Source organism: Benincasa hispida, chromosome 2, assembly GCF_027475165.1.
Source record: "Benincasa hispida cultivar pf3 chromosome 2, pf3_genome.v1.1, whole genome shotgun sequence".
NCBI lineage: Eukaryota > Viridiplantae > Streptophyta > Magnoliopsida > Cucurbitales > Cucurbitaceae > Benincasa > Benincasa hispida.
The window spans coordinates 62,045,465-62,064,108 of record NC_143479.1 but is presented as its reverse complement, the minus strand read 5'-3'; the positions used below and the strand labels follow the sequence as shown (position 1 = coordinate 62,064,108).

The 18,644-nt window shown below is 35.3% G+C and overlaps 1 protein-coding gene across 3 annotated transcripts; it reads right to left on the bottom strand.

Moving 5' to 3' along the window:
- Nucleotides 1–297: 297 nt before the first annotated feature.
- EDR1 (Protein kinase superfamily protein) lies at nucleotides 298–17,232 on the bottom strand. Of its 3 annotated transcripts, none has more exons than XR_016527657.1 (14): nucleotides 16,488–17,232; nucleotides 14,212–14,625; nucleotides 13,656–13,759; nucleotides 11,301–11,566; nucleotides 10,429–11,223; nucleotides 10,169–10,209; nucleotides 9,631–9,699; nucleotides 3,545–3,645; nucleotides 3,295–3,398; nucleotides 3,117–3,215; nucleotides 1,753–1,821; nucleotides 1,592–1,641; nucleotides 787–963; nucleotides 298–681 (listed from the first exon to the last, which is right to left on the bottom strand). XR_016527657.1 is itself a non-coding variant. In XM_039022737.2 (14 exons), exons 1-14 carry the CDS (start codon nucleotides 16,920–16,922, stop codon nucleotides 546–548), a joined length of 2,835 nt encoding a protein of 944 aa, XP_038878665.1. In that variant the 5' UTR covers nucleotides 16,923–17,232; the 3' UTR covers nucleotides 298–545. The 3 variants fall into 3 exon arrangements, 2 of the variants coding, with proteins under 2 accessions (XP_038878665.1, XP_090166822.1); XM_039022737.2 differs by having other exon boundaries at nucleotides 3,295–3,373; XM_090310696.1 differs by lacking the exon at nucleotides 10,429–11,223 and having other exon boundaries at nucleotides 3,295–3,373; nucleotides 16,488–17,217.
- Nucleotides 17,233–18,644: the final 1,412 nt, after the last annotated feature.

Sequence of the window (18,644 nt, the reverse complement as noted above, 5' to 3'; positions counted from 1 at the left end):
ATTGAAAGGACTCATGTGAATTTGTGAAACCAACTTTCCCTCATCAAAGTATTTAAGACAAGTAAAGATAATGTTGCATGGAAAACAAAGGAATGCTGAAGCCATCCAGTGCCAAGTTCAAACTCCAAATTTTGGGCCTAATGCCAATGCAAATAGCTTGCATCAGCAGATACACGGGATTTTCCTAACACAAAATTGTTGCAATCAAAAGGGTCAAATTGCAAAACGAAAAGTTCCATTCAGTTCACGTTCTAGGAAGGCAAAAGGATGAAAGAGGAGATCAAAGTCTCACTTCCGGAGCGCAAACCAATAGCAGGCGACTGTACAAAAACAAAATATGGAGCTACCGTCTTTTTGTAGCAACAGCATTACATTTTTATCCATGTTATGTACCTCTACAACCTTCTTTTTTAATCTTTTTCTTTCTCTTCTCTTTTCTTTGAATACTTGTTTTTACATTTCAAAAATATACAATACAGCCCCACTCAAGGGAAACCAAAAAGGAGTTTCCTTATTCACACTTGAGAAAAATGAGCTATATCAATCTATGGTGTAGAATTTACAGAAATCTCTTGCAGCACCGATGAACTTCGCTGGTCTGAGTGTGGTGGTAGGACGAGCCGCTGCAGCGGCTTCAGAATGTTGGCTAATTGTGAGAATGAGGGGCGCAAGTTCGGATCGCTGGCAATAATGATTGCATGAAAAAGCAGTCAACAGCATAAACAAAAGGAACATAAATATTATAACTTGATGTGTAAAAAAGTGTACTAAAAACACACAACTTACGTTTGCCAGCATTCCCAGATTATCCTTGCAACCGTGGGATCCACTTCCTTGGGTATTTCGAGTCGTCGATTCTGGAAACCTACTGCACCAACAACTTGCATAGGATTCATCCCACTCCAAGGCAGTCTCAATGTAGCAAGTTCCCATAGAATGATTCCAAAGCTATAAACGTCGCACCTGTGCATTTGAAGAAAAATCTATTCATATCCTGTGACAGTTCCTAGTCATCTTAGCCACATTGCAACAAAAAAATAACCACAGAATCATGCTCGAATTCTCATCTGTTTCGCAGCCCAACATATACTAGATGGAGTTTTTTGGCTAAGAAATTTTGAAATTATTCCTCTTCATCGAGTATATTCTAGTCATTTTTCACGGGATTTTAGTTTGAAAGCATGTTTTTCCTCTCCCATTGAATTTTATGCATGGTTCTTAACTTGACAAATTGTTTTTTTTAAAATTTAGTATGATCAAAATCATGTTTTCCGACATGCACAAAAAGATTTTCAATTATATTTTTTCGGAAATCAGAAAAAGATTAGCAAAAGCATTTCGATTACAAATTGCAATATTTTTAAAAATCCCATATCATATTGCCAAATCGCTTGCATATCCAGGTTGTCATGTTTCCACTGTTATCATGTTGACCTACTTTTTGGAAAATACCTCCCATTCTACAATTAACCATCTACCTAGAATGTAATATGATGCCATATCGAAGGATCGGACATAAGATGACATAGATCTCATGCTCAAACGTGAACTGAAAATGAACTTGAGAAATACCATCATAACTCCAACTTACTTCTCATTTGAAGGCTCATTCCGAAGAACTTCTGGTGCCATCCACTCAGGCTAACACATAGAAAGCAAATGAGAGACCAATGATATAACTCAGCTATGTACTGCATTTTAGTAAATCTGAAGAAAACATCAAAGTAAAAATCAACATTCTCAGCTTCTCACCGTTCCTCCAGTTGATTTGGATGATAAAAACGTATTGTGCTTCAGGCGTGACAATCCAAAATCTGATACCTACACAGTGAAGAAACCATACAACAGACAAGACTGTTACAAATTCTAATATTCCTTCTATTTTTAAGCATCTAAAGGTAATATAATCCATACATATCAAAGATTGAACAGCCAATATTCTTGGTTAAGTGACCTAGCTTATTTTTGCTTTTTCTTTGACCTGAAGAAGACAAATTCAAACTTTCTGTGCAAGTTCACACATTCGAGCCCCATGGCAAAGTTCAAGTTTGGTAATCACTGTGCCTTCATCTTCAGAAAGGATTCTTTTTCTTCTTTTTTTTTTCTCTTTTTCGGAGTATGGATGCAGTAAAGAAGATTTTTTTCTTTTTTCCTTTTTTTTTCTTTTTAGAAGAAAAAATAAGAGAGAGACAAAACTGTATTAAGAATGAAAGAACGAGGGAGTAGAGGACCCGTACAAAAATAAGAATACCAAATCAAAGAAAACATAAGCAGAAACAGGCACATCCCTCAGGATTGCGCAGCTTTAGAAAAAGACACTATTAAAGAGAGGCTGAGATTTTGTCAAGTGTATTTCGATGTGATGCTGATTAAGATTAACTAAGCTAAAAGCCTGCATTGTGGACCAGCACATGTAAACCAACAAAGCCAAGAGACCATTTAACACTGGCACCAGATCAGCAATTTCAAAATTAACCTAATTTTTAGTAGGTCAAGTGAAGAGAAAAGGAGGGGGCATAGAAACAACACAGCAATGGACAACTTTCTAAGGAGAAGGCTGCAAGAGACGGAAAGAAAGAAGCTTTCAAGACTTGGAAAAGTTCTGGTTTCATTTTTTCTAGTTTATGGATATCTCTATGATTCAGAGTTCTAGTAGGCACATAATAACGGAGGAAATTGTTTTGAACCTACCATTTCCAAATAAATATCATTTACTTTGGCTGTTTGATTTTTAGTTATTTTGTGGAATATTTATTCAAAAAAAAAAGGGGGCAAATACTTTCGCCACTAATAGGTGATGGGAGGTAGTTTTGGCTGGAGCACTTTATCGCCTCTCTTTAACTTCACTTTTCTGAACATTCTTTTGTTGGTACTCATTTTTCTTGATTACCCAACAGTCCGTGCCCCTTTAGGTACCCTTATTATAGTTTTTCTTTTTTCTTTTTTCTATTTTAATCTCCTTGTTATCTTCTGCACGCTCCTTGTGACCTTGATGACATTTGTTTATTCACTTAAAAGAACTTTTGGGTGACTTCAGAACTTGGTGAATGAGTCACAAAAGCAGTAATTAATAGAACCATGGACGAAAAGCATCAGCAGTAGGAGACTTGTTATACCTTCACATTCCAGTTCTTATCAACCAAAAGATTCGGTGACTTCAGGTCTCGGTGAACAATTGTTGGATTACTTGTATGCAAGCAATTCATGCCCCTGGCCTGCCATTGTATAAAGAATTCAGAAGAGGAAATTTTTATCAAACATTAGTTGAATAAGATATTAAAATTAGTCATATACCACATCAAGGGCCATTTTTATTCTGCGCTTTTCATCAATTTGACAGTGTGGGCGGTGAATGATCCGGTACAAGCTTCCTCTGGAGTTCAATTGCATCGAGAAAACTTCGATCAAAAAACGGACAAAGGCATGTATAAGATGATCTAAACATTTTTCTTCTTCCTTGTTTCTTCGTTATTTTTTCTTCCTCTTACGGGGAGGTTGGGATGGTGGTACCTATTGAGAAACTTGAGCAAAATTGAATGCATACCTTGGAAGAAACTCAGTAACAATGGAAAGGTTAGGAGGACGAGTGACAGCACCCATAAAAAGAACAATATTTGGATGACGCAGCTGCCGCATTATCAGTACCTTACATCAGAAGAGATAATATATGAGTCCATTGTCAAAGATAGTTGATTGAATATATAAATTCAAACAAGATGCAAGTATAAAAATCATTCCCTGTAACTACTTTTTTATATTAACTATTGCTCATTAAGTTGCATTTCTCAAGTTACTAGAAAACAAATTGACCATATGAAGCAACACCGAACTTCATAAAAGATTTCATATTTTGCCCCATTGGTTTTTAGTCCACACCATCCTGCATTATCTAATATAAACTAGAATCAGAACAAAAAGTTCTCTAAATGGTGTTGGAATCACGGTAGAAGAATGGTGGTCTTATTGAAGAATTGAGGGAGGAGAGAATCAAGCTTCGAGGAGGCATCTGGATTGAAGAGTGAAGAAATGAGTTGGAGCCAGAACTCGTGTCATGGGGATTAAGAAGTGGACCTGTAATATATTTTTCATTAAATTACAAATATTCACGTTAGTGTTAGCATCAAAGAGGCTCCTAAACTTTTTTTTAAAAAAATGTTTAATAGGTCTTTAAACTTTCAGTTTTGTGTCTAATAAGTCTTCTCTCTGAACTTTCAAAGGTTGTCTAAGAAATCCCTCAACTTTCTATTTGGGCCTAATAAATCTAAGAGCTTTCAATTTTGTCTAATATGTCCTTAACCCTATCTAACATTTTAAAAAATTCACAAACCTATTAAACGCAAAATTGAAAGTTTAACATCCTATAAAAACTAATTTCAATTTTAAGTTCAATAAATTCATAAAACATGTTGTATATGTCAATGACCTAACGACACAACTGAAAAAAACCCATTTGATATTTTTAAACTTTGAAAATCTATTAGACACAAAATTGAAATTCAAAGACATTAGATCCTTCTTAAAACTTGAAGGTATTAGACACAAACATAAAAGTTCAATGACTGAACTTTTAGTTTAACCTTTTTTTTCTTTTTAGAGTGATAAGTTTTATGAACAAAGACCATCATTGGTCTCATACTATGATCTAAGAAGCATGGACATCACATAAAGGTGACATGTTAATTTTCAAAAATCTAACATATACGCATGGCATTTAAAAAAATTCACGAACCTGTTGATCACGGAATTCAAAATTTAACATCCAGCAAAAACTAATTTCGATTTTAAGTTGAATAAATTTGTAAAACATGTTGTATATGTCAATGACCTAATGACAATTGAAAAAAATCTATTTATATTTTTAAACTGTAGAAATCTATTAGACACAAAATTAAAAGTTTAAAGACATTAGATCCTTCTTTTTCTTTGTAATTATTCATTGATTGGAGCCCCCTTTTGTAATTTGTTGCATGTCTCCTTTTTTGTGGGCTTCCTTTTTGTTTTTTTGCTCTCTTTTCTTTTTTGTGGGTTTCCTTCTCTGTGGGCTCTCCTTTTTCGGTTCCATTTCTTTCAGGAGTCTGGTTTCTCGTTTGCTCACCAAAGGAATATCAGGGATATGATCACATAGTTGCCCCTCCAACCCTTTATAAGAGAAGGGTCGGTTCTTATAGTTGATTGGCATGTGCGCATTGTTACGGGACTTGTGAGGTGGAAGTAATAATAGAGTTTTTAAGGCATGAAGAAGGACCCTTTGATTTCAATTTTTTTTTTTTTTTTTTTTTTTTTTTTGTAATTGTTCCACATGTGACATTTCTATAAAGTTGGAAATTGGAATTCCAGCAGAGGGGCCCTTTTTAAATCTCCACGTGCATGGTTTGGCAGATTCACTATAACACTAATTAAAAGTGGGATCTTATCAATGTCAAGCTTATCATGCCTTGTTCGAGAAATCATCAAATAGAAAAATTGCAATTTTGATTGTATATGCGAATGATATCATCATTGCAGGGGAATTATCTGGAAGAGATCCTCAACCTTAAAAGGATGTTAGCAACTAAGTTTGAAATCAAAGATCTGGAAAGTTTGTGGGATTTTTTAGGCAAGGAAGTGGCACACATGGTATTGTAAGTTCACGGAGAAAATATATTCTAAACTTATAAAAGGAGACAAAATCTTGGGTATAGACAAATAACCCATGGATCCAAATCTAGATCACCACAAAAATGAAGGGTTATTTCAAATGACAAGCATATATCAAAGACTACTGTGAAAGTTAATTAATCTTCGATGCACCAGGGAGTATTGTTCGTCGGTATATGAACAATCCAAATGAATGTCATCTTGAAGCCGAGCTATTATTCAAAAAGCCATCAAACAAAGTGATAGAACTTTACACTGATGCTAGCTAGGCTGGAAAATTAACTGACCAAAGATCTACAATTGGCTATTGCTCTTATGTTTGAGAGTTAGCCACTTGGAGAAGTAAAGAATAACCAAGTGTAATAAGTGGTGCAGAAGCTGAATATATCAGAAATGTGGTTCCAAGAACTTTTTAGAGCTGAAAATTGAGACTCGTAATTCAATGAAAATGTTATGGGATGGTAAATCAGCCATCAGCATTGAAAAAAGTCTCATGCATCATAATAGACCAAAATGCATAGAGATAGATCATCATTACACATTTGAGAGAGTGGACAATAACATAGTGGAGTTAAATTGTGTTCCATCACGTCATCAAATTGCTAACATCCCCGCCAAAGTATTGTCAGACAATTTTTAAGAAATTCGACTCGAAGCTTGGCTTGTATTCTATATACAATCCAGTTTGAGGAATGTATTTTCTTTAAATCACTAATTGACCCAAAAGCTTAAGCTGATGGATGAAGGTAGGTAGATTTAATTACATCAACTAACACTCCCCCTCACTTGTGGGCTTGATATATGAAGAAGACCCAACAAGTGGAAAACAATATTAATTTGGGAGGAAATAACACAATAGATGTTTTGATGTAAAGGTATTTTAGTAATTCTTGTATTTTTATTCTCTTTATATTTTTGTAAAACATTTTTAGTTTAGGTGTGAACAAGCCCTTCCTCTTTGGGTCTATTTAAAGAGGTTAGAGTTAAGTTTAATTGGGTTAAAGTTAAGTTAGTTAGGTGTGAACACACACTTCACCTTTGGGTTTATTTAAAGATGGCCTTGTTATCTCTTATTCATTCAATAAAGATCTCAGATTTTTTAGCTCCAAGATTTCTCCAAGATTTGATTGCATTAGTTTTGGTATCAGAGCACCCACGTGAACGGTGACCTGATGACGGGAAAGAATCCCAAAAATCCCCCTCCACCCCCTAATGAAGCAGAAGCTTCTTCGTCTCCAAGATCTCTTAATATTTGGTTGCAGCAAGTAGAAGATTTTGTGGGAAATCTCAAAGAAGTACTCAATCTACAGTAAATGACATGAAGCTAGCCATTGAACAACTGACTCGAGAATTCAGTAGGATGAATAAAGGTAAAGAACCCGTGCAAGAAAGCTTGAATGAACAAGAAAACCAGGAAGTCCAAGGATTATCATTCTCGACTGCTGGAAAAAAAGAAGAGGCTTTTATGTGGACAAAAAATTAAGAAAGGCCAAGATTCTCTCCAAGAAAGGATCCCCAAAGTGAAAATTTGTGGCAACAAAGGTTGATTCCTCAAAATCAATTGGTATTAGAGCGACCACCAGCCAAGATTGACTGTTGTCAATAGAAGACCGGAAAACCCTTGGCGACGTTGATCACAAGAGGGAGCTTCGTGCGTTGTGCTCATTGCCAAACAACACACATCTAATTAGGGAGATACCTTGAAATTCCAAGAAAGAAAGAAGAAACTAAAGATTTTTCAAGATTTTGCAAGAATGGACTATTACCGACCAAAGAAGACATCCAAGAAAAAATACAACAATTGGAATGGGCAAGAAAATCAAATTTACTTCAAAAAATAGTGCTGGAATTCTGACTCAAGTGATTCCAAAGAAGAATTTCAACATACTAATTTTGCCCTGCTCGATTTTCTCAAAGAACCTATCATTATCCACATTGGAAATTTGATTCTAGTGATTCCATGATGTATCAAGGGCAGTTTGGGACGGAATAAGAAGGCGACAATATCGAAAAAGGGCCCAAAGATCCAATCAAACCCATTTTTCAAGATATCAGCGTATAGATTGGGAGTTAGATGAATTAAAGAATCATCAAGAATAGATTTTTACAGCCCAAGAAAAACGTTCAAGACTTAAAATTACTCTTTTGGTTATGAAATACGATCAAGAAAGGTTGATTCAACAGAATCAATGGATGAGTCCTATACCCATCATGAGATTAAAACATATTCAAGAATCCAACAAAATGATTACTTAGATCCTGTAGCATTGGAGGAAATAAAGAAAATAACAAAAGAAATCCAACGTTCATTGGAGAAAATGACTCAACATATTGATCAACTATCAATTCATTTGCAAGAGTTCAAGAACGGATTGATTTCGTATACCGAAGAAATAACAAAAGAATCACGGTTGGAAAATTTTCAAATAGAAAATTTTGAAGATTAAATTGAAGAAAAACAAGAATTTGAAGATGTTGATATGGAAACAGTTTCGAATGAAGAAGAAAAATCCAACGAAGAAGATGAAAAAGAAGTATCAAACACCAAGCAAAAATCTAACAAGAAAGGGACACGCTGATTGCGATGGAAATGGATCACCACACTGTCAAAAAACTTGAAGCGAATGATAAAGAAGACGTTAATCTTGAATGATTTTCCTTAGAAGGTGGTCTTTTAGTGATTGGTCCTTTGAATACGGTTTTGAATGAGCTTGAAGGAAACATCTTTTTTGGGTTTATACCCAATGGAGAAGTTCATCTTTTGGTAATAATATTAGATTTTTTGTCTCGAATTTATACCTTTGATCATAATATTTTTGTTCAAAATGTAGGAGGTTGGTTTAGTCATACTCCGTTGAGCAAGTTTATTTTATTCCTTGTTTGCTTCATAATTTTTTTCTTTTTAAAACTCAAAGGCGAGTTTCTTTTTGGAGGTAGAATGATGTAAGAAGAATATGGGTCAATTGGGTAATTAGGTAATATTCTAAGTTAATTCCCTTTTTACCCCCACTTGTAGTAAAACTCTATAAATAGGAACCTTCCCCTCTTGTATGAAATATATTATTCATTCTAATAAAAGATCAACAATCTTGATTCTTGGAGAGAATTCTCCTTGTATCTCCTTTAAGCTACATCATGATTGAACCCAGGACCTCTTGAACCAACTTAATCTGATACCATCTTAAATCACCAATTGACCCAAAAGTTTAAGTTCATGGGTGAAGGTAAATTTAACTATATCAACTAACAGATTTATTTGATTTGTTAAAAGTATTTTATTTTTATTTACGTTCATAGATTAGATACTATAATAATGTATCCTATCATGCGTTTATTAGTTATTTTCTTTGGGTTTTTTTTTAGCAAATTTTCCTTTTCTTTATTTCCAATTGTATTACATAGGGTTTTTCTAGAAGAAAAAATCGACTATGACTAATCCAAGCATAAAGTCAACCGACTGATATTGGTTTAGTTAGTTTCAATCGGTCAGATCGGTTTTCAATCCAGTTTGAACGCCCCTAGTATTACATATTGTATTTTGGAGATTTAGAGAGAGACATTTGAAATGTCTCCCAAAAACTACAGTTAAACATTTTTATGTATTGCACCCTCAAAATGTTCTCAAGTGTTGAACACGTGCTTATTGTGATTAACTAGTATTTGACATTGTGCCTGACAAGTGTTGAACTTGTATTCATTTGGACCTCTCTTATTATTATTTCTGATTTATAAACTCCATTAATATTTAGTTTTTTCTGTATATTTAATATGTACCAATTGTTATAGGAGTATCATATGTTAATAAAAAAAAGAGTAAAAGTATACAAATCATTATTGAGGCAAATACTCGAGATGTGAATACGATTGAAAAAGTTTCATTATTTTGATAGGTTTTACTTTTATATAAGAGAAACTATTAAACATATACTCTTTTTCCATCAAGTTATGCACTGAGAAGTCTATAGTTGTCATGGAAGTAACGGCTCCACTTACTTCTCTTTTGAACTCAGCTAAAGCAGCGCCAGAAAAATCCTGGTCTAAGAATTTCTTCACAGCGACCTCCTGCAAATCCGTCAATAACATCCAAATGTTAGGTACTGTTGCTCATATAGTTAACAGCTTAAAATTAAATTTTCTAAATAATTGGAACACGGTAACAACTGATCAAAGCTAGAGTTCTTGCATTCAAACTTTAACATTGTCATTTCTTCCTTAATTGATATTCAGATTTAGCACAAATTAATATTTAAGCCCATAAGTGGGTGTTAAGACAGCCTAGGCAATTATTTCAAGCTTTTAGATTTAATGGTAATTAAATGATTGGATATGATCGGGGTTTAGTGATAGTTTAATAATTTCAACATAATAATTCAGGCATTTTATCATAACCCTGACTAGAGAGTTACCAGAATCAACATGAATCAGACAAGTTATTGAAGCTAAAGAAATCAAAAAATGAATGTGCCAAGTTTAATATTGGAAGACTGGCTACAGAATGAAATAACATAGAAATAGAGATAATATAGCTCACTGTTCCATTCCAATCAGCATGGTAGACTTCTCCATATGAACCTATATATAGAAAACGTGAAATTAAAAGAAGGAAAAATGAAGACCCCCCAGGGAACCAAAGGTAAACTATTTCAAAGATTTAATCATTACAGGAGAGAGCAATTTGGAAATAAGTTTAACCATGGAGTGATCAGTGAAGCAATAAATATTTTATTTCCAACCTCTGCCCATATAATGTGTGTGAGATCGATAGAAAGATTCTTATCAGCCATAGCGTACCTAGTCCAATCCTTTCACCAATAATGAGGTCCTCCCATTGGATTTCACATTGACCTACATCCACATCATCATAAACTTGCTCAAACCTATTCGTACTTGGATTGACCAACAGGCTGGGACTTCCCGGATCCTTCAATATCAAATTGGTCCCCACAGATCTGTCGTATGTGAACTTTCTACGGTTATCAAATCTGATTAAATTTTCGCGCCCATCAACAGCATCTACCTTTTCATCCTCCATTTCTGCATTTCCCGAATGTTCTCCATTGGAATTTCTGTTTTGTTCGTCAATCAAAGGCAAAATATTAGGCTCAATCATTGCAGATGCTGGCCGTGAGTTCATTTTAGATGAAGAACTTCCAACTTCAGCACTTCTGGTCAATGTACTCAAGTCGGTAGGTGTTCCTGAACCACCAGGATTGACATTTTCAGAGACAGTAGAGTTGGAAGAAGACAATGCCAGATTATGATCATTAGGTCCACGGCTAATTCTTGGAAAACGGCCCTCCATATAATCATACTCATTTTTATTGGGAACTGCATTGAAAGCAACCCGATTTTTCCATAACGGTACAGCAGGATGCCCAATAGTAGGTTTCTGGAGCTCCTCAATTTTATTATCTGAGAGTTTGTTAGGAATGAAACTTTTTCCAGTTCCTTTTATTTGGAAGGGATTAAGGTCTGCGAAAAGATTTTTGGAATCCTCGGAGCTTTGACCAAATGGAACTACATTGACATTCAATCTAACATTGCCATCGCCAAGATGGGCCCCTTTGTATCGGGAAGTCCCAGTTCCTAACAAGGAAAGATTTTCCTATTAATCTGAAGTTATTCTAGCAGGTACAGAAATAATGTAAATGTCATCTACACACCTGAGCTTGACGGCACAGACTCTGCCCTTCCATAGCTCAGTTTCCCATCCACCAGTGAGATGGCCTCTGCTTCAAAGTTTTTACTGCTGCCTTCCTCAAGTGCTGATGATGGTTTTGCAGAAGAAATTCCATCTTTGGAGTGGTGAAGAGAAGGAATTTTGCTTACTTTAGGGTTGTAAGGCTTAAAGTTAGTAGTGTCCTTTGCATTAAATATGTCTGCCGGTAGAAGTGTTCCAGGAGCTGCCATTAGATCAACCAAAAACTCCCTGAAAGTAGACATTAAATATTTGTATAAATTGATTTTAGAAGTCGGCATAACACTAAATGAGCCTTTTAGGACTGGTTTTACATCATTCTCATTTTTAGTTTCTATTCATAAGAAACAAAGTGTTGTTTATTGAACCACTGAAATTCCAAGGGGAAATAAACCCCAACAACTGCCACAGAGTTAAAACAGCTCCCCAATTGATAATAGTAGAATTTCTTAACAAAGTTTCCTTTCAAGTAAAGTTTGGTTTCTTGTACAAAATTGAAATTCTTAACAATGATTCAATATTTTATAGAAACAATGGCTTTCATTGGGAAAAAAAACGAAAGAATACAAGGCATACCAAAAATGAAGCCCACCTAAAACCCTCTAAAGGAAGGATTTCCAACTAAGTAAGATACTACCTATAAGATAATTACAAAAGTCTTCGAAACCAAAGTCCAAAAAGAAACATAAAAAAGAAACATAGAATCTCACAAAGGACCAAACATCATCAATAATTCAATTTTAAGCAAGGCAAATTAAATGTATGTATAATATAGGGGAAGACCAACTACAACAATAAATGTTTGGGATGGGAGAGTCGTAAGGATGGCCCAAAATTTGGACCCAAAATGAAGTATGTCCTACCTTGTAAAACTCAAGTTTTTTTTTACCAGGGCCTTACGTCATATCAAATAGAATTACCAAAACGGATTATTTTGCATGCAGATTAGGATCTCACTCTCACCCTCTTAGCTCCTTTGAGTTTAGGTTTTTTTAGCCCATCTCTCTCTCTATTTTCTCTCCCTTTCACTCCTCTCTCTTTTCCCATTCCTTTGGGTTCAGAATTTTATGCTTCTCACTCTCTCTATTTTCTCTCACTCTCTCACCCTGGCTACTCTCGATTCTCTCATTCCTTTGAGTTGAATTTTTTGCTCCTCACTCTCTATTTTCTCTTGCTGCTCTTTGCTCCACAGTAGTAAGAGCCCAACATGCGTGCATGATAAGGTTGTTTTGGTAATATCCACGGATGATGACACAAGTAAAACATTTTTTTTTATTAAAAAAGATGTAAAATGTTGGCCATATTCATCTTGGGTCCACTGTACAATTATCTTCATAATTATTACAGCTAAAGGACACCATTAAGAATTAAAGACTAACATTTACTGAAAAATATATCCACAAACATAAGAACCCAATTATCCTCATAATCATTCTGTTATGCTTTATTTTATTACTTGAGTCTTAGGTTTTTGTCCTAGTCCCTTGTGGTTAGTTGTTTACGCTATGTTTTTGTAGTATCCTTTTGTATCTCAAAGCACTAGTCTCTTTTCATTTCCTTAATGAAAAGTTTCGTATCATTAATTCCTAGGAAGAAAAAAAAAAAAAAGCATAAGAACCCAACCAACAAATGAGGCTTTACAAAATTTACAAGGAGAGTCCAACTTCTTCTTCTTTCTTTTTTTTTTTTTTTCCTTTTTTTTAAAAGTAAACAAGACTTTTCATTGATGAAATGAAGAGACTAATGATCAAGTTACATAAATCCCGAAGGAAGATAAGCAAATGAAAAACAAGAAGAGCAACAAATATAAAGATAAAGAACTAAAACACGATAGAGGAAATATTAAGCATCCCAAATAAGACATAAAACATGAATAGAGAAGCCAGGGAAATGATGGAATGGATTTGAGACGAGCCGACTCCAGATGATCAAAACAAGTGAGAAGCTAAACTTGAAAATGTCGTTGAGACTAACATTCCAAATTACCAAAAACAAGGCCTACATCGCATGAACTTGTAAGAACTATAATCTTCCAGCAACTTTGCAAAAAAACGAATTAACGGGAGGATCTTTTCGGAAACATGGGAGATGCTTCAGACGTGGTATGTTTACCTTCACTTCAATAAAAACTGAATAAAGTAAAACAAAACATAACAAACCGTGAAGGAGTCCAGTGGAACTGATTATCTAAGAGAGCTTCAAACGGCCAACTACCTTACCCAAACAAAATAGTATCTATTACATATGACTCTTTTACCCAGTTATTTAAATTCAAATTCACCATTACTGATGAAATAAATGGAACAGAACAAGGATATACCTTTCATCCTCCAACTTTATAATGTTGACAGCATCTTCTTCAACGCCAGTATAGTGACTACCTTTAACAAGCCTACAAGGCATCTTGATACTGTCAGCTAACACCTATATCCAGAGAAGAAGGCGATATGTTCTTATAAAGTCAGTAAAGCTTTGGTTCAATAATGATAAAGCTTTAAATAATATATATATATAACAATATATCACCAAAAACAGTATGGTCGGAACTTGTCACACCCAGAAATTTTTATTTTCCTGAAACCTTATTGGGGTTCTAGGATCTTTATTTCAAGTGTGTAAAAACCATGAAGCTATGAAACCATTGGGTTATTTCAAGGGTGTAATAATAACTAAACAAGAAAACGGAACTTTATCAAGTTTTCCATATTAACAGTATAACCACGTGCTCTATTACCATGAACAAGCCATTTCACATAGGAAAGCTCTACCATAAGCCATCATGAGTCATGACCACTCATGATGCTACAAGGTAATCTTCAATAAAAATCAGGCTGCGTGATACTACAGATATTTTAGAGACATTTGCAACTACCAACCTTGAAAAGTAATGCCCGATGTCTTGAGAGGCCAATATTAATTGAACCAATAGGCAATACACTGGTCTGAAGAGAAGTCCTTAACTCTGTGCTTCTTTCCATCCACCTTGCTAGCATAAAATGGGCGTCCTTTACAGGTCCCCCCATATGCCCCATAACAAGCTCAGCAAGCCTCTGAACCAAAACCCTGACCTCAGTCCCAGGGCAATCTGCAATACATTGAGCAATTTGCACTAGCTCTTCTAGTGCAGGATCAACAGTCATATTGACCATCACAACTTCAAATCCAGAACTACCAAAGCTTGCTTCAATATCAGATAGAGATGGAATTTTTCCTTGGACTGCTGAATCCGTAGAAAGGACATCATAAAACCCATTGACCACTTTTTCTTCATAGTCAAGCAGATTGTATTCCTTAAAATGCAATAAAAAATAATATTAGTTAAAGACTGAATGGTCCTACAGTTTAGAGTAGCAAGAAAAAAGAATATCAATGCAATGTGAAAAGGCAAATGTCTAAGTGGCAATTCCAACTCCTCCAATGTTTTTCTTATTGAAACAACTGTTTTCATTGAGAAAAAAATAAAAGAATGTTTGCGTTGAGAAAAAATATAAAGAATACAATGGCATACCCAAAAAAAAAAAAAAAGTCATAAAAAAAAAACCCTACAAAAAGGGGCTCCGACTAAGTAAAATGTTTTATGATGAATAATTACAAAAAGCCATCGAAATCGAAGCTAAAAAAAAACATGAAACCCCACCAAGGCCCAAAGATCACAAGGGTCCCTCTTCACATCCCTAAAGACTCCATTATTTCTCTCCCCCTAAATATCTATAACAAAGCACGCACCCTAGCAAACCATAAGAAGCAGCATTTCTCGTTAACAGACAGATTGAGGTGGAACTCCCTGACTGTTTCTTTGATACCGCTCTAATGAGCATGCACAAACACAAACTTTTGAAAGAAACGACTCCACGTGATTTTCACAAATTCACAGCTCCAAAGTAAGTGATCCAAGTCTTCCTCCACCTTCTAACAAAGAATACAACAAAAAACGACCCACCGAAGAAGGGCAACATCCTCAAGAGTCGATCCATAGTGTTCACACAATCTAGTAAAACTTGCCAAGTAAAGAAATTGAAATCTTAATCCTCCACAAGATATCAAAAACATACACGCTAGTGGGAGAAGGATAAAGATGATGAAAGAAAGATTTACAAGAGGAAACCTCTAAGGGATCAAGACTGCATCCCTTCTCCCAATCCTAAATGAAACTTCCCCAATCAAAGAAACAGAGAGGTCATCTTTGTCCTATCCCTATTGGTCAAGAAACGATGAAACCCAAAAAAGAGAACAAAAGCAGCCCCTCCACCCCCCCGCGCACACACAAGAAAACTAAGAAATCAAAGATCAAACGATCTTTAAGAATGGACAAAAGATATAAACGAGGAAACATAGAGCATGGGGGGTCTGTCCCCCGTCCAATCGTCTTTGTAAAAATACGTTTCTTTACCATCTCCGACCACACAACAGACGAGATGGGAGAAAAAGGGAAACTCAAGAGCGATATCCTTCCACGGATTCCAGTACATGTCTTCAATCCAACTTGCAACTCGAAGAGATGTGGACCATACTTACCACCGATGAACCATACTTTACAATACATTGATGCAGCAACTACCTTCTGAATTGACTAGAAAATGTAGCAAACATAAGAAGCAACTAGTTTTCTTAAACATAAGTAATTTAAAACAATTAATTTTTTCCTTCTTGTTTCAAATATGCTTCTTTTAAACTTCTCTTAAATATCTATTTATATAAGGAGTCGTGATTTTTCCAATGAACCAAACAACTCTACAATTATGCAGGTGCCTGATGCTTTTATGTTCATGATAATTTTTTAATTTCAGTCCTTGAAGTAGTTAGTCTAAACCAATGGAAATGCTAGACGTTGTAAATCTATTCTTGACATATGAACCATCCCAGACACGATGCAAATGTAGGGGGAGCAAAAAAATATATCCTGAATTCTAGTCTACTCAATATGCTTGTAATGTAAAATTAATAATTAATGCAGTGCCCAAGTACGACTATAAATGGCCAAGTTTCGCGCACTTAACCACATAGCTGTAGGTTGCGTGGTACAATGGGATCAGAGATGGAACTACTGTCTTTTAGCTGCATAAACCTTGAACCTTTATCTCATTAATTCTGTTTTTTATGCTAATATTCAAAACTTGGTCAAATGAACTCCCAAAAAAGCAAGAAATCTCACCCAATATTGTCTCGAGAGCACCTCCGCAGCATCTCCCTGGTCCCTGGCAGTGGAATCAATCCGATGATTTCCCAAGCTCAAAAGTGTCGCAGCTCTAATTTGATCCTTCTCTGGATCATCCCGGAAGTCCGAATTCGATGCACTAATAGCTAGGGCAAGCTGAACCTGAAACTCCTCCTCTGAAGAAAAGTAATCAGCGCGATTGGGAGGCACCGAAACCGGAGTAACGCTTCCACCCCCTGGAGGAGTTGTTGCCAGCGACGGCGACGATGAAGGACTGGACGGAGAGTTGCCGGAAGTCTGACCCGGAGCAGTTGCAGGACGATTATCAGAAACACATGGTGAAGACGACGCTGCTACAGGCGACGGATTCTCGCTGGACCGATTCGGCTCGTGATTGCTTCCTATATGAAACTTCTTGAAAATGTGTTTCATCCCTCTTCTGCAATCTATCTTTCCCACACTTTCCTTCACTTCCCCTCACTTTCTCAGCCACTTTCAATCACTCACCAGCTCTGCCAACTTCAAATTCCTCTCTCTAAAACCACCGATTCTCCTTCTCTGCTCCTCAAAACTCGGTTCTAAACTCTCTCTCTCTCTCTCTCTCTCTCTCTCTGCTGTTGCTTTTCTTGGTTACGACGGTCAGAGGAAATGGTTGGAACTTGGGAGGGAAAATGAATTAACGCGTGAAGAAAAAATACGCACCCACATTTATGTCTTTTTGCACACACTCGTCTTCATATCCGTCAATGTGGGTGTGGTGAGTCTTCTTTATACGTGTTGGTGTGTATAAAGAAAGTGGCCAAAATTCAGTAAATAGTAAGAAATTTTACATTCAACTAATCAACGGACCTGCGCTGACTGTTACCTCACTGACCGTTACAGCCCAATCACAACCCGCCAACTCAGCAGTTGATTCAATCTGCCGGGTGAAGGAAAAGGACTATCCATTTTCTTTTTAAAAATAAATAAAATAAAATAACGCTTTTGGTACTAAGTTTGAAGTTTGTTTTAAATTTATCCCTAGATCTTAAGACTAAATTGTGAGATTTCATTAATGTTAAAATTTAAATTGATTATTAAGCTTTAAAATGAAGTTCCAAGATTGGTTTGACTAAAAATTATAAACCTTGAAATTATATTCAAGGCGATAGAGGGCATGTTGAGTTAAAGAGTTTATAATTTACTAGTGAGATAAGCAACACTACTCATATAAAATGTCTTTCTGTCGGTCTAGGATTGGTCAATTATATCTTTTTGGCTTTGCCAACAAAAATATATGAGTCTATGTTGATTGAGTATGACTCTTTATGTGATGTAATACATAAGCACGACGATCGTGAACAATTATATATATGTTTAGCATGATCAACGTGTGTATGTTATACGAAATTATGTATTTGATACATATCTGATGGAATGTACAAGCATATAGCGGAAGTAATTAGAATCAATAAACACTCTAATCACATTTAATTTGAGTTTTAATAACATGCAAAAACCGTTTTTCATAAAAGAGGGCTTCAAAAACTTATACCTTTGAAGATTTTTACCAAATCCAAGCCGCTCTCCATGAATTTGAGCTCCAAATGAACAGTAGACCACCAAGAGTGTCTTCTCTACTGTTCTCAAACTTGGATTTGAGATGTGAAACTCTAGATTGAGCTTAGTTATGAGAGGGAGGAGAGGATTTGAGAGAGTAGTTGAAATTTTGCATAAATTTCCCAAATTTCTGATATATCTATCTTCAATTTCGAAAATTGAAGGTTTTATTCAACAATCACGTGCAACCACTAACTCAGTCAGCATCTTAACACTTCAAAATGCAGTATGGAAGTGGGCTAGGTGTTGGTATTGTGTTGAATCCACCAAGCAACTCAAAAAACTTAGAAATTTCCACTATCTCAAACCAACTTTCAAATTTAATTGATTTTTCTAAAAAAAAAAATCGATTAATTTTAATTTAACTAAATTAAACAAATTTAAATTAAATTAAATTAGACAAAATTGAATTTCCCAAATTGAATTTCTTAATTTGAATTTGATTTATTTTAATTAATTAATAACTTAATATCAAATATTAAATTAAACACTCAATTCATACATGAATTCTATTCATGTAATTAACATTTAAATTAATATTTAAATAGTTTAAAC